Source organism: Parus major, chromosome 7, assembly GCF_001522545.3.
Source record: "Parus major isolate Abel chromosome 7, Parus_major1.1, whole genome shotgun sequence".
NCBI classification, from domain to species: domain Eukaryota; kingdom Metazoa; phylum Chordata; class Aves; order Passeriformes; family Paridae; genus Parus; species Parus major.
The window spans coordinates 35,788,818-35,802,851 of record NC_031776.1 but is presented as its reverse complement, the minus strand read 5'-3'; the positions used below and the strand labels follow the sequence as shown (position 1 = coordinate 35,802,851).

General features: G+C 45.2%; 1 protein-coding gene across 3 annotated transcripts in view; it reads right to left on the bottom strand.

The window, feature by feature from the left end:
- LYPD6 (LY6/PLAUR domain containing 6) overlaps positions 1-14,034 on the bottom strand; it is a 26,878-nt gene that overhangs the window by 2,524 nt on the left and 10,320 nt on the right. For all 3 annotated transcript variants that reach the window (XM_015635410.3, XM_015635409.3, XM_015635411.3), the window contains exons 2-3: positions 2,114-2,268; positions 504-602 (exon numbers count right to left, since the gene is read on the bottom strand). In XM_015635410.3, coding sequence (XP_015490896.1) covers positions 504-602; positions 2,114-2,225 — 211 coding nt within the window. In that variant the 5' untranslated portion in view covers positions 2,226-2,268. The remainder of the gene's footprint in view (positions 1-503; positions 603-2,113; positions 2,269-14,034) is intronic.

Below are 14,034 nucleotides of genomic sequence, written 5' to 3'. Positions count from 1 at the left end.
AACTTTAACTTTTTCCACCCAGTGACTTAAGAAAACTCTCTAATCTACACATTCACATTTTTAGTTTTTCTATTTCACAGTTGTTTTCGTGGTGTTATATGAAATTCAAAGTTTTCTTGGATGTCAGAGCCAGGCATCAGAGACAAGGGCACACTCTGTACCTCTGACTCCAGCACCGGATCCCTGGAAGTGTCCAAGGCCAGGCTGGATGTGCTTGAAGCACTCTGGGATAATGGAATGTGTCCTTGCCCATGGAATGGGATGAGCTTTAATGTCCTTTCCAACCCAAACCAGCCTGGGATTCTAGGAAAGCAACACCAGCCTGATCTCATCCCCAGCTGAGCCAGAGGAAAGCAGGGAACAGCTCAAAGTCCTCAACCCCATCCACTGCAAGGAGACAGAAAAGGATTAACTCCAGAATCCCATATTCCACATTTCTGGGAATAACAGGGCCCTGGCAGGGACAGGTGGGTTGGGATGGAACCTGGGATGGGGCTGGTTACCTCTGGGGCAGTAAACATCCGGAGCCCAGCGGTTGCACTCGTAATTATCAGAGGCCTTTTCGCAGGTGAAACACTTAAATCCACGAGGATACGGCGTGGCTGAAAGGAATGGGAAATATGGAGTTAAAAGGGATGGATAATGGAGCTCAAATGGCCCAATTCATCTGGTTCTGTGCTGCTTTTCAGGAGGAAACAGCAACATTTTTTCCTCTTTAGATCCAAATTTCTCCAAATTTTCCTGTCAGTGTCAGCGGGTTGGTTCTGATTTGTAAAATCCCCGTCCCCCACTGCAGGAGAGGCACATTGAGGTCCCTGTGGACTCGTTTAACCCAGCCAAAGTGCCCAGTGCTGACTTCAAAGGGAGCTGGGAATGCTCATTCCCTTGGAATCAGAGCTCACATCCAGCACTGCGGCTTTATCGGTGCTGATAACAAAATATCAGGTGGATTTAAACACTCTGGGAATTGTCCCATTGAGGGAAAGAGCTGCTCCTGCTGAAGGCAGGCTCACGGCCCCAAAGGGAACAAAACCACTTGGCTGAACCTTCAGCCTCTGTCCTAATTTATCTCAGGGCTAATTCCTTAATTGCTCTCCTGGCAGCACTTCTGGGGCACTCTCAACCCATCCTCAAGGTGCTGCCACCTTCTCAGAAGCCAAATAGTGAACAGGTCACATTTCTGAGTAAATTGAACCTCTACAGCTCCAAGGGCCATATCTTGACCCTCTCTCCTCATCCCCTCCTCCCCTTGCTCTGGGCCAGATCCCTTTTGGGAACCAGAGGTGAAACAAGTGGGTTTCATTTCTTGTTTCTTTTTTTTTACAGAATAAGAAATCACCCAGGAGCAACTCTGGTGGGGCTGAGGCTGGGACAACACAATAATTAAATTAATCCCTGCACGTCTGACAGGTCACAGTTATGATCCAAACCAGGAATTTCATCCTGCTTGCACAGGAATATAAATCTTACAGCCTATGAAGCAGTGAGTTTCTGTGGGAAGAGAAGGCAGGGACAGCTCCCAATCCCTGTTCCCATGGAATTCAGCAAGTTTGTGTCTGATAAAGGGAACAGACTGGTGAGGGTCCAGGGAAGATCTAAAGATGCACAACTCCATTGCTGCAGGGATTGCTGGACTCAAGGCAGGAGCTGTTGGTGCCTCAGCAGCTGCCTGTAGCCCCATGTGTCCTTTAAACCCTTTTGATCCAGTTTTACACAGAATCATGGGATGGTTTGTGTTGGGAGGGACTTTAGAGCCCATGTCCCATGGGCAGGGACCCCTCCCACAAAAAAATTGGGATTTCTTCCACACCAGCTCAGCCCTATGAGAGTGAGGACTGTAGAAACCAGGTCCCTCCCAAACAATTCCATGATCCCAGGTAAAACCAGACCAAAGGCAGAGCCAAAATCAAACCAACACAGCCGTGGCTCAAGAAGAAGCGGGAAAACTGAAAACTGAAAATATTCCAGTGGCCTCTGAGGACCATGGAAACGATGACTGGAAGTGGCTTTTGGGTTGGGCTCCTGGGAGAATCTGAGTGCAAACCCACGAGCTCAAGGTTCAGGAGGCAAGTGGTGTTTCCCTTGTCCCTGTCCCAGGGTGGAGGTCACTTACTGGAGGGGTGGAGGTAGACGATGTCCTTGGCGGTGAAGTCGCGGCTCCGCGCGGCCGGAGCGCGGCCGGACAGCAGCAGGAGCAGCAGGAGCAGCCCCGGCGGCCAGGCCATGGCCCGGCCAGGCCCTGCTCATGCGGCGGCCGAGAATCCCCACCTGGGCAGAGGCACAGAATTCCAGAGTTAACCGGGCTGGAAAAGACCTCTGAGACCATGGAGTGCAAGGCACGACCAACCCCACCTTGTCACCCACGCCACGGCACTGAGGGCCTCATCCAGACTTTCCTTAAAATCCTCCAGGGATGGTGACTCCACCACCTCCCTGGGCAGCCATTCCCATGCCCAATCCCTCTCTCCATGAGGAAATGGCAGAGAGCAGGACAAGCACAGCAACCCCACAAGGACCTGGCCACCACCTCGTCCCCACAACCCAACCCCAGAGCCTCCCGCTCCTGGGGTTATTTTGGCATCGACAGCCCTGGAAAAGACTTGGACAAAGGATCTCCCTGGATTTCCAGTGCAGTGGGAAGTTGGATGGTCCCACAGATTCTGCTGACTCCTCATCTTCACCTTCCTCCTGACTCCTCCTCGCTGGCTGGGCCCCATCTCCATGATCCTATGGGGTTCCTACTGACTTTACCTTGGCACTTCCTCTTGGAAAAGCCTCCATCCCAACAAAAGTCACCATTGCATTTTCCTCATCCATGCTCCAAAGGGATTTATTCCCTTTATGATGCCATTAATAATCAATTATTTTTCCAGTGTCTCTGATTGATGGGAACTAATTTAAGCAGAACCAATTAACCACTGTGGCCAATACCTCATTAAATAAACAGCTCAGATTATTATAAACCCTTAAAAATCATGGAAGTGCCTCAAAAATCAAACAGGACAGGAAAATCCTGAAAGGATGAGGCTGCTGAGCCCGACATGAGCTGATGATTTCCTTTGGAATCCATCCAGAACACACAGGGTTGGGATGAGTTTTTACACCCTGATCAACCAGGAGATCTGCAACACTCAGATAACTCCTAAGCAGCTCTGAGTATTTGGTGGTTATTATCCAATAAATTTTATTTTGTTGAGTTTTTTGGTTTTTTTTCAGGAAAGAAATGACGGGGTTGGGGATGTCACTTCCAAATGTTTGTCCCACAGCAGAAATCCACCCAGCACCAGCAGCACAAAGGCTGTCATTGTCCCTCCTGTTACCTGCAAACATTTTTTATTAAAACACAGTGAAATCCATAAAAAAATCCATAAAAAAATATGAGGAAGAAAGATAATTCACAACCCAGTGCTTTAAACTTTGTTGCTTTAACCTTATGAAGAGGGAATTTTGGATTTACTCCATAGATCCCTCTCAGCCAGGGGAGAATGAAATCCTGATTAGAAGCAGACAGGAAGCAAAACAAACCTCTCCCAACCACATGGAAGATGAAAGAAGCGGGTCCGTGTGGGATCTGGAGGGAGAATTTGGAATTTGGGAATATTTTTTTTATCCCAAAAAACACCAGGAAGGTTTTATAAGCCCCACTCTTCATTTCAGTTTTCAGTGAGACCTTCAGGAGCAAAAAATGAGGATTTGATCCTGAGCTACAGCACTAAAAAATGAGGATTCACATCCCAAAAAGAGGAGCTCAACTCCAACTCTCATCAGCAGCCTGTGATTAACAAATTATCAAGGGACAAACAGTTATGGGATCATTAAGGCTGGAAAAGACCTCCAATATCATCAAATCCAACCATTATAGCCATATTACAAGTTAAAATACAGCAAGGTTGAAATAACGTCAGGAATTTCCTCCCAAAGAGACAAGAATTTGTTGGGTTTGCCCATCAGAAGCACAAAAAGCTTTTTGTTTTTGCAGAGCTGATCAAAGCCTTGCAGATGAGGACGTTGGTTTTCCCAGTGTCCCTTTTGTGGGACTGACTGCTCTCCAAATCCCGCGTGGCAGCACTCAGGCATCAGTTTGGAAAAGTGGCTGTTAGAGCTGCCTGAAAGGGTGTCAGAATTCCTCCAGCTGCTCCCTAAAAATATTCACATCCTTCCTCTTGTAATTGCAAAGATTTTAATTGCCAGCTTCTAATGAGTTGCAAGAAACCATGGACAGAGAGAGAGGATTCACTCCCCCACCTCTGTTTTCTGTTTGAAACAGGTTTAATTACAGGCAGAGAATTACAATTTTGAAATCTTCTGGGTTAGAAAATTGTCCAGATCAAGGCAAGCAGGGCCAAAATTTTAAGCTGTGGAATTTAGAGAAGTAGGAAGTGTTTATTGAGCAAACACCTGCCACCATCATTGTCACCATTTGTCACCATGAACACATTCCACCTGCTCATTCCATACTCACAGGTAGGGTAAAACCAGGAATTTCCACAAACATGGAAATACCCTGTGCCAGAAACCCAAACATTTAATATTCCATGAATATTTTGAGTGTGAACACAGGGGTACACTTCATTCTGTCTTCTGTGGGGGGCAAATACTCAGTGATGTTTAAGGTAATGATATTTCACAGAGTGGAGTGGCAAAAAATATCTTGAATTAAAGTAATATTAAACACTTAAGAACTCAATATCCAATAATTATATATTAAATATTCAATTAATTCTATATTAATTCAGAGTTTAGCACACTCATTTTCTCTGGTGTTACACTCACACATAAAAACAAAACGTAAGGAAGGAGATATAAATATAGATCTACAGATATGGATGCACTGTCTTAAAACCTGCAGACATTTGATAAAAAAATTTAGTTTGGTTCCCAAAATCCTACAAAGTTCTAATTTTTTGCAGTGGTGGATTCTCTTCAGGAACCCTACAAGCCCTAAGAAGCTTCACCGAGGGCGCAAAGGGTTTTTCATTCACTCCCAAGCCCCTTTTAGCCCACGACTTTCAGCCAAGACAGCCAAACTTCGTACAAAACTTTTATTTCCAAGAATTATTGGTGGTGTACCAGCTCCCCCAGGGCTAAACCCCTGCTGGCAGAGCAAACACAAGGCACGGGTGGATATTTTTTCCCTCAGAATTCCCCCGGTTCCTCGCACGGAGCCGAGCGCTCATCCCAACCTAATGGAAGCTGGCGCGGCGCGCTCGGAGCGCGGTGGCGGCGGGGGGACACAGTCACACGGCATTTAGATCATGCAGCCTGTTTGTGAAAGGTCCTGGGCGCTGACACAGAAATCCCCCTTAACTCAATCTTCCCAGCTCCAGCGGCACCTCGGAGGCGGGAAGGCCGTTCCCGTTCCCGCTCCGCAGCGGGATGACTCCGGCCTGCCCTTTGCCCCGCCACGGTGGAAATGAACCATTGGAGGCCCTGAGCTGCAGCCCAGTTGCCCATTTGTCAGGTCTCATTAAGGAGGGGACATCTCATCCTGGTTGGCACCAGCGCTGGGGACAATGGAAGGTCCCAGTCCTCCCGGGAAGGGCCAGAGAGGAGGCCGGATATCAGAGCTCTGGTTTTAAAGTGTTGATGGAGGGGATGGTTATTTTTAAGGATGGATTTGTCCCTTCTGTCCTCCTCAAGCTCAGCTGGCTGACCATGATCAAACCCACCAGCTGGGCCAGCTGCAAGTTTGCAGTGAAAACACCATTCCAGGAGGGAAAAAAAAAGCAGGATAAAAGGAGTCAGACACCAAATCTTCCCATACAAACCCTCAGCCAAAGCCAGGCAGGAAGGGATTCCTGATTCACGGATGTTTCTGTGGTTCTCATGCAAGTATGGAATAGGTTGTGGTGTTCAGGGCCCTCCACCTTGCTCCCGTGGGAGATGGAGCATTTCCCTGCTCTCCCTGGATTTCCAGCGCAGTGGGAATTTCCTGGTTGGTGGGAGGTTGATGATTCTCCCTCACAGGAGGTTGATGATTCTGCTGACACCTCATCTCAACCTTCCTCCTCCATCCCCTCCTCGCTGCCTGGGCCTCACCTCCAAGTTCCTACAAGGTTCCAACTAACTTCATCCTCACATTTCCTCTTATCCTTCCCCTCGGAAGGGCCTCTATCTCAGAGCTCCCTAAATCAACTCCTCCTTGAGTGAAATAAGCCAGCAAAAGCCAGGAAAAGTTCCCTCTCAGCAGGCAGGAGACTTTCTGAGCCCTAAAGCAGCGATCACAGCATGGCCAGGCAGCGCCATCTGTGAGAAACCGCCGAGGCCTCAGCACGAGCCGCCCGCTCCCGCGAATTCTGCTGTGCAGGGTCAGCTGGGCCATCCTTCCTCTGCCTTAGGATGATTATTCCTCAGTGGGAAACAAGTCCATGGGAACGCTGAGCAGCCTGACGAGGCTGGAAGAGCTGTTCCTGGAAGCAGAGTCTTCCCTTCTCCAGGAATTCCGCCTCATGCACCTCCCCGGTGTGACTTTTGCAAATAACTCCGCAGATTTTCCTCCTGCCTTTCTTCCAGGTCACACAAAGCTACAGGCTGGACTGTCCATCGCCAAATTTAGAATATTTGGGTTCGTCTTCATCCCCTTCCAGCTTCCAAATCGAAGCCCAGCTCTCTGCCTGTGCCATCACTATCCAAAGACAAATGGGAATGGCGATGGAATGTTTTCCATCTGGCAGCTGTGCCAAATCCCAGACAACAATCCCAAGGACTATTTGCAATTTCTCCAGCTCTAATTGCCTTTTTCCCCTTCTTCTTTATCCTGCCCAACCTTTTTGTCTATTCTATTTATTTCTTTTGGTTCCCACCACGCACATAAAAAGGTTATGGAAAAAAACCTGGAGTTCTTATGCATTGCCTCCAAATCCAGATTTTTTTTCCACGTGCCATTTAGGGGATTTTATTGTCTGTTTCACCCCAGGAATGGTTAAATGTACATCCCCCTCCCCATAAAATGGCACAAAGTGAAGCTCTTGTATCCAAAGAACCTCTCAGAGCTCTTGCAGAGGGGTTCACTGCCTCTCCTCAATTGCAGTGAGCAAGAGTAATTAAACAATCAAACACAATTAGTGCACTAATTACTCCCAGGAACGTGGCCCATCTAATCGCCTTGCTGCTAATTACAAAGCCTGGAGTTCATTGAGCTAAAAGCCCCGGACCTGGGGAAGTGAAGGGGGGGACAATATGTTCCCTCTCACGCCGCCTTCCCTCGGATGCAATTTAATCTTTCACAGGATGTGATTCCAAGGTTATTTTACAGCCAGCACTTGGCTCCTATTTTCAACCTCAATCACTCACATTTTCAGTCCCACCAGCAAAACTTTCCTCAGGTCCTTCATCTTTTAATGATTTGGGGTAAAATGTCACTTCTATTCATCCTCGGGCTAGCTAGGCTTCAGAAAAACACAGGGATGGAATAAATACATTTTAGTGGAATGTCTAAGACACTTAATATTTGGTATTAAGGACGGGGGGGGAAAAAATGAACTTAAAATTCAGGCAGGCCATGATATAAGAAAATGCAATTTCTGCAAATAAATTGTCAAGCTGAGCAGGTGAAATATTCCAAGCTAGACATAATTCATTCCCATTTTACTCCATGAATGTGGTGCAGGGAACACCACTTTTTCCTTCCTTTAAATATTAATATTAATGAAATATTAATTATTAATATTATTAACATTACTAATATTTATTATTATAGTTAATATTAAATATCAATTATTAAATATATGGAATATTCAAACCCATGACCATGAACACCTCTGAATCAGCAGGAAAACGGGCATGGATGATGCAAACAGATCATTTCAAGACCAATTCCTGGGGTTTTGCGTGGTCAGCAATAGAGGCAGGAAGGGCAGAAAGTCCAGGGGGATGTGGGAGATCAGGGTTTTGCTCAGTTTGGGAATTTTGGAAGCCCCTCAGCACACAGGCTGACCTCAATGCAAGGAGAGCCCCCAGACAGCCTGGCTCCACAGAGACAGGACAAGGAAACCATGCGTGAGCACAGAAATCCTGGGGTTTCCCTGCTAATACGAAGTGAAAACCCTCAGTTACCGAGTTCCAATGGCCAAGGGGAGGAGAGCAGCTAAATCATTCCCTAAATAAATATTTGAGTTCACTGGTGGAGCTGAAAGGGCTCCTCTTCCCAAGGCAGGGATGAGATTTCTGTGGATCACACATTCCCTTCTCCTCAGGAAGCTCCTGTGGCAAAAGGAGGGAGGGGCAGGAATTTCAGGACAGGGAGGCTCTGACTGCTGGTCCAGAGTTGGTGAAGGGGGCAGGTGATGTTCTCCTGCAGATAAGCAAAATGAAGTCCCAAGGAACTAATGTAATTAAATTTTAATTTAATTGAAATTAAATTTTGCTCCATGTGGAAACAGCATCCTGGGCCATCTTTCCTACTTAAACCAAGCAAGAGCATGCCAGTTACTGGGAAAAAGGGAAATAATGCAGTGTGAGAGAATAAAACTCAGCCAAAACAATGCCAAAGAAACAAGGGAAATAAAAATTAAAAAAACAACAACAGGAGAACATGTTCCATGTTTATGACAAGAGCTGGAAAATAATCAAAGCTGCAACCAAGACATGAAACCCGTCAAGAAAACGCTTTTCTAGTCCATGTTCCAGCTTGGCAGGTACATGGGAACAGCACTTTCAGCAGAATGAGATGACATTTTAAGATGAAATATTTATTATGTCAACAACCTTGGAAGCAGGAGGATCCTCAGTATTTTTAAAGGATCAAAGGAACAGTTGCTGAGCCCAAAGTCATCCTGGGTAAACTCCTGGAGCATTTTGTTTGTGCTACAGCAAAAAATAATTCACATAGTAAGAAAATTACAAGGGAGGGTCATTGGGATGATGGGGGAAATAGGTCTCCAAACAATCCCATCATTTTCCAGCGGGCAGGACTCTGTCTCTGGCTGTGAGACTGTTCTAGGGATAATTGGGAGGAGACCAAAGCAGAAAACCAAAGCTCCAAACCCTCCTGATTACAAAAATGAATTCTACCCAATTAACCAAGCGTGCTCGGGCCAAATTAAACCCCAGCTTAGTGACATCTCCAAATCTAATTGGTGAAAAGGGCACCTCCAAAAGATATTTTTTTCCTCCCCTCCCATTTCCCTGCAATTCTGCATTCAGTATCTTTGAGCCAAAAGTATTGATAAGAAACTGATTGGAGGCTGACATGAAAGAGGGAGTTTGTCCCTCCTGCACCAAACTGTGCTTTAATAAAGCCAGACATCAATCTGCACCATTGTGTCCCCACTCTCTGGCGGGATTTGTGACAGTTCCTCTGGGACATCACCTCGCACATTTGCCATGCTAGATTAGGCACCGAGCCACAGCCGCCCGAAAACCAGCTCAGAGCAGCGCCAGGGCTCAGCCCCGCCACCATCACCTCGCACAAATGAGCTTTTATTGTTATGAACCCGGCTAAAATTCCAGCTTTCTCCCCTCTGAGAAGTGTTTTGACCCATCATTGATTGCACTGTTATTATTCCTTGCCTCAATTATGAGATATTAATGAATCCTGCTTTTCCCAATTCCTGCTGTAATACCGTGGTTTGCCCCAAATAATTTAATATATGCACGTAGCAGTTAACAAGCACCATGTGTCACTTTTCCAGCCCTGGACACGCAGGGATGAGGCCATGGAAGAGCTCCCTGCCCCTGGCAGTTCACCCAGAGTTCATCCCATTTTTTATTTCCCGACCCTTTGGCACAACGCACCCGAAATCCAGGGAAGCCACAAAAGGAGAGGACACTTGGGAGGACAACACCTCTGCTCTCCACCTTTCCAAAGAGCACATCTCAAACCAGGCTGGACAAGATGCCTCATGGAAAAACCCTCATGGAAATAATTGGGAATTGGGGATGGCCTGGCCATTCCCAGCTGTACAATTCCGAAATCTCCGTAAAATCTAAAGACCAACGACCCTCCTTCAAGGATCCTTTAGATAAGTACCTCGTTCTCATTTTTATCTTGATAAAGTAGCTCGTGTTTGGATAATCTGGATAAATCCAAATTTATCTGAGTTTCTACGTCAAAATAAATAAGAGTTTCTTGTTCTATTTTATTATTTCTGCTGCCACTCTTTGCTCCTTAAGGACCGCAACAGATTCTGTTGTAAATCTCTTTGCAGAAATTGCCATAATTAGTTGTATTTAAAGAGCCAAATTCATCTCATTTTGTATTTTGTGTCCTGGGACACCAAATTTCAAATATTTTCCTCCAAAAGCTTTGCTCAAAGTCATCCCGCTCCAGTTTTAATGTGTATTTTATTTGGTATAAATTAGAAAAGCTACATATCATTAAATAATATGAAATAAACCCAAATGAGAACTGACCAATTAATGTACTTTCAGCTGTCTGGTTAATCCATGGGGTAAACAAATCCTTAATTCATGAAGATCTTTATTAGTTTTTCCAGAAAAACAAAACCCAGCAGAACCCAAAACAAACCTTCTTCTCCATAAGAACACTCAGTGTTATTTCAATCCCAAGGCAAATTAATTGCCACTTTTCCTCCCAGAAAAATCAATTTAATTCCTTTATTTTTTCAACAAAAAAAAATTCTAATTAAGAGAAAACTCATCCCCAGCACGATGGGAAGCTCTAAATCACCATCCCCATTTTAGCCACCGCTCCCAGGACAGTTCCAAACTTCCAACATCACAATGAGGGGTCTCCGTGGATATTCCCAAGATGGAAATTTGGGGTTTCTCCCTGGATTCTATCACATAAATGTCCTGGAAAGATGAGCAGTGTAGGTGCCTTCCCACAGAAAATTCTTTACCCTTGTGCAGAAAGTCACTCCTTTTTGTTTAAGTCATTACAATTTACAGATGGACAAAATGAATAACCAAATTAATTTTAATTTTAATCCATTATTCTGAAGCTAAAATGAACAATTTTGCTGTTCCAAGTTGAGTTTGGAGGAAACTATTTATAAAGTGCATTAACTTTAGAAAACTCCAGGAACATTTCACTCCCCCAGCACTCATTTCCTTGTAGATTTAATATTTTCATTCAATTTTTACACAAGTTCGTTGCCCTCCCTGCATTTTGTTTGTAGAGAAACACTGTCAATCAATTTTAATGTGTTAAAATTATTAAATTTATATTAAAAATTATTATTAAATTATTAAAAATTATTAAATATTGAAGTATGGGCACAATACAATATTATAATGAAAGATCCTGTTATAGCCCACAGTTAAAAAGGGAAAATATTGCCATGATCTATAATTGTCTGCCAGCAGGTCAGAAAGCTGAGGCATAAATTTAATTTTTAGTAAGAATAAATAGATAAATAAATATTTATTTAATAAATAAATATTTATCAAGCTGCTCAACAGTTCTGCCAGCAGAGAACCAGGCTCTCATCCTCATGGATTTCACCCCAAAACAAACCTTATAAATTTTAAGCCATGTCAGAAAATATTTTTTTTTTGTGTTGTTTTCTCTGTTATTTTGGTGGGTTTTAGGGGGATTTTTTGTGGTTTATTTTTTAATTTTTTTCATCCAATTGTTGCTCCAACCCACCAGAAATAATTCCCAGGAGCTCATGGAATATTTACTGTGTTTATTCAGAGTTAACTGCAAATAACCCTGTGCCCAGGGATAGGAAAAGTGAATTTCCCTGAAACAACAGTGCCTGGATAACAGAAATTTTTCCAAAATAACAACATTTTATTCACAATAAGCAGAATATTTCTGTTTTGTGGCAGAAATAATGCTGGCATGAATAAAGCTTCCTAAAAATGGTCTCAGATGAAAAGGGGTGGGAAAATAATTGAGGATCTTCCTGGAATGCCCATGAGAGAAATCCCGAGGGTCACGGGGCCATCGCCCAGTGCCCAGGGGAATGGAAAACCCTGGTTTGGGTTATACAAAAATGAAAATAACCATAAAAATGAGGGGAGTGAAGCACAAACACAGCCAGGAGCTGGGACAAAGAGCTGGACATTGCCTGAGATCAGCAGGGAAAGGGAACAGGAGCTGAGGCGGGAAGGGAATGGGATGTCCAGGATGGGGACAAACCCAAGTGTTTTGAACAATTTTTATGGAATCCCAGACTGGTTTGGGTTGGAAGGACCTTAAACACCGTCCCACCCCACCCCTGCCATGGCAGGGACAGCTCCCACCATCCCAGGCTGCTCCAGCCTGGCCTTGGGCACTTCCAGGGATCCAGGGGCAGCCACAGCTGCTCTGGGAATTCCCAATTCCCAATATCCCATCCATCCCTGCCCTCTGGCACTGGGAGCCATTCCCTGGCTCCTGTCCCTCCATCCCTTGTCCCCAGTCCCTCTCCAGCTCTCCTGGAGCCCCTTCAGGCCCTGCAAGCCCCACATCTCTTTCCACCTCACCTCGTAACCAAATGGGGAAAACAGAAGCTTTTTGTGGCACATCAATTAAGACCTAACCCCTCCTTGGTGTTAATTAAACTTTAAACCTCTCCTCATCTGCCCTGCTTCCTGCAAGATGCAAATGTCTCATCCCCTTGGCATTGCAAAGTCCTCTTTCCCAAGGTTTTTTTGGAATATCACCAGGAATTCAGGAGCCTGCCAGCTCAGAGATGTTATCTTCTACAAAAAATCCCTCAAAATCGTGCTCCAACTCATCTGCCTCAACCACTCATCTCCAGAACAGCCCAAAAGCTCTGCTCAGATGTTTGCTGCTTCTTTATTTACCAGAATCACCTGACCTAAATCATTGCTCCAGGTCAAAATGCCAGAGAAATAAATTTAAAAAAACAAAAAACAAATAGAGTTTGAACAGTTTGGTTTTGTGTTTATAATCCAGGCTTTCTCCTCTATGCAACAGAATTAACAGATGAGCAGGAAAGGTCTCATCCCTCCACAGAGAATTTGGTTCTTCCACACCTGCACACTTTCAATCCTAAAATTTTTCCCAGCCTGGCCACGAAAATTGTTTGCCTCAGAATAGAAAATAATCCATTATTTAAGTGTTTCCTTTATAGTTTTTTTAGTAAATAATAATTTTTAAATACAAAAAGTAAAATAATAAAAATAAAATTCCAAGGCAAAGTTGAACAGGCCTTGGAGCAACCTGGGATAGTGGAAGGTGCCTGTGGCTGGGGTTGGAATGGGATGAGCTTTAAGACCCCTTCCTAAATTCATGAAAGGCATCACCTGCAGCCCTGATGGCTACAAATCCCTGATAAAACAGCAGATCCCAGCCCAGGTGGAGGCACCACTCTGGGAGATCAGGTGGATTTTCAGTCCCAAAAACCACAGAGGGGACAGAGCAGAACCCAGAACATCCCCCCAAGCTTGCTCATCCTCTGGAACCCCGATCACAGCTCAGAAAAATTCATTTTTCATCTCAAAACAGAAGAGAAGAAATCAAAAATGTGCTGTACAACCTTCTCCTGTTATGAGAGACTTGCAGATATTTCACATTTTTCATGTATTATCAGGTTTGTGGAGCTCCAAGCCACGCTCTGTGCCAGAGATATGAGGTCATGGAGCTGAAGTTCTGACTCCCTGCCAGCTCGAGCTGTGATATTAAAAGAAGCCAAAATGAGTTTCCTGTGCAAAACTGGGAACAAAAGAGCATTTTTCCAGTGCTACCCCGAGGGTTCATAGGAATCTCAATGTCCATCTTATCTCAGCATCAGCTCCTGCATGGAGCAGAAATCCAGAGTGGGCTCTTCTGGGATGTGTTTAAATCAGGGCAGAGACACAGAGGGATCCTGGCAGGAGCTCTCAGCTCAGCCATTCCCAACGAGCTGCTCCTTTCCCAAACCAGGATGGGGTGGAAGGTGCAGCCTCCAACCACAGCTGGAGACACCATGGGCTCTGTGACCATGGAATGGGTGGGAAGGGACCTGTGGATCATCCCATCCCACCCCTGCCATGGCACCTCCCACTGTCCCCGACTGCTCCAGACTGGCCTTGGACAATTCCAGGGATCCAGGGGCAGCCACAGCTCCTCTGGGAATTCCATCCCAGCCCCTCACCTCCCTCCCAGCCAGGAATTCCCAATTCCCAATCTCCCATCCA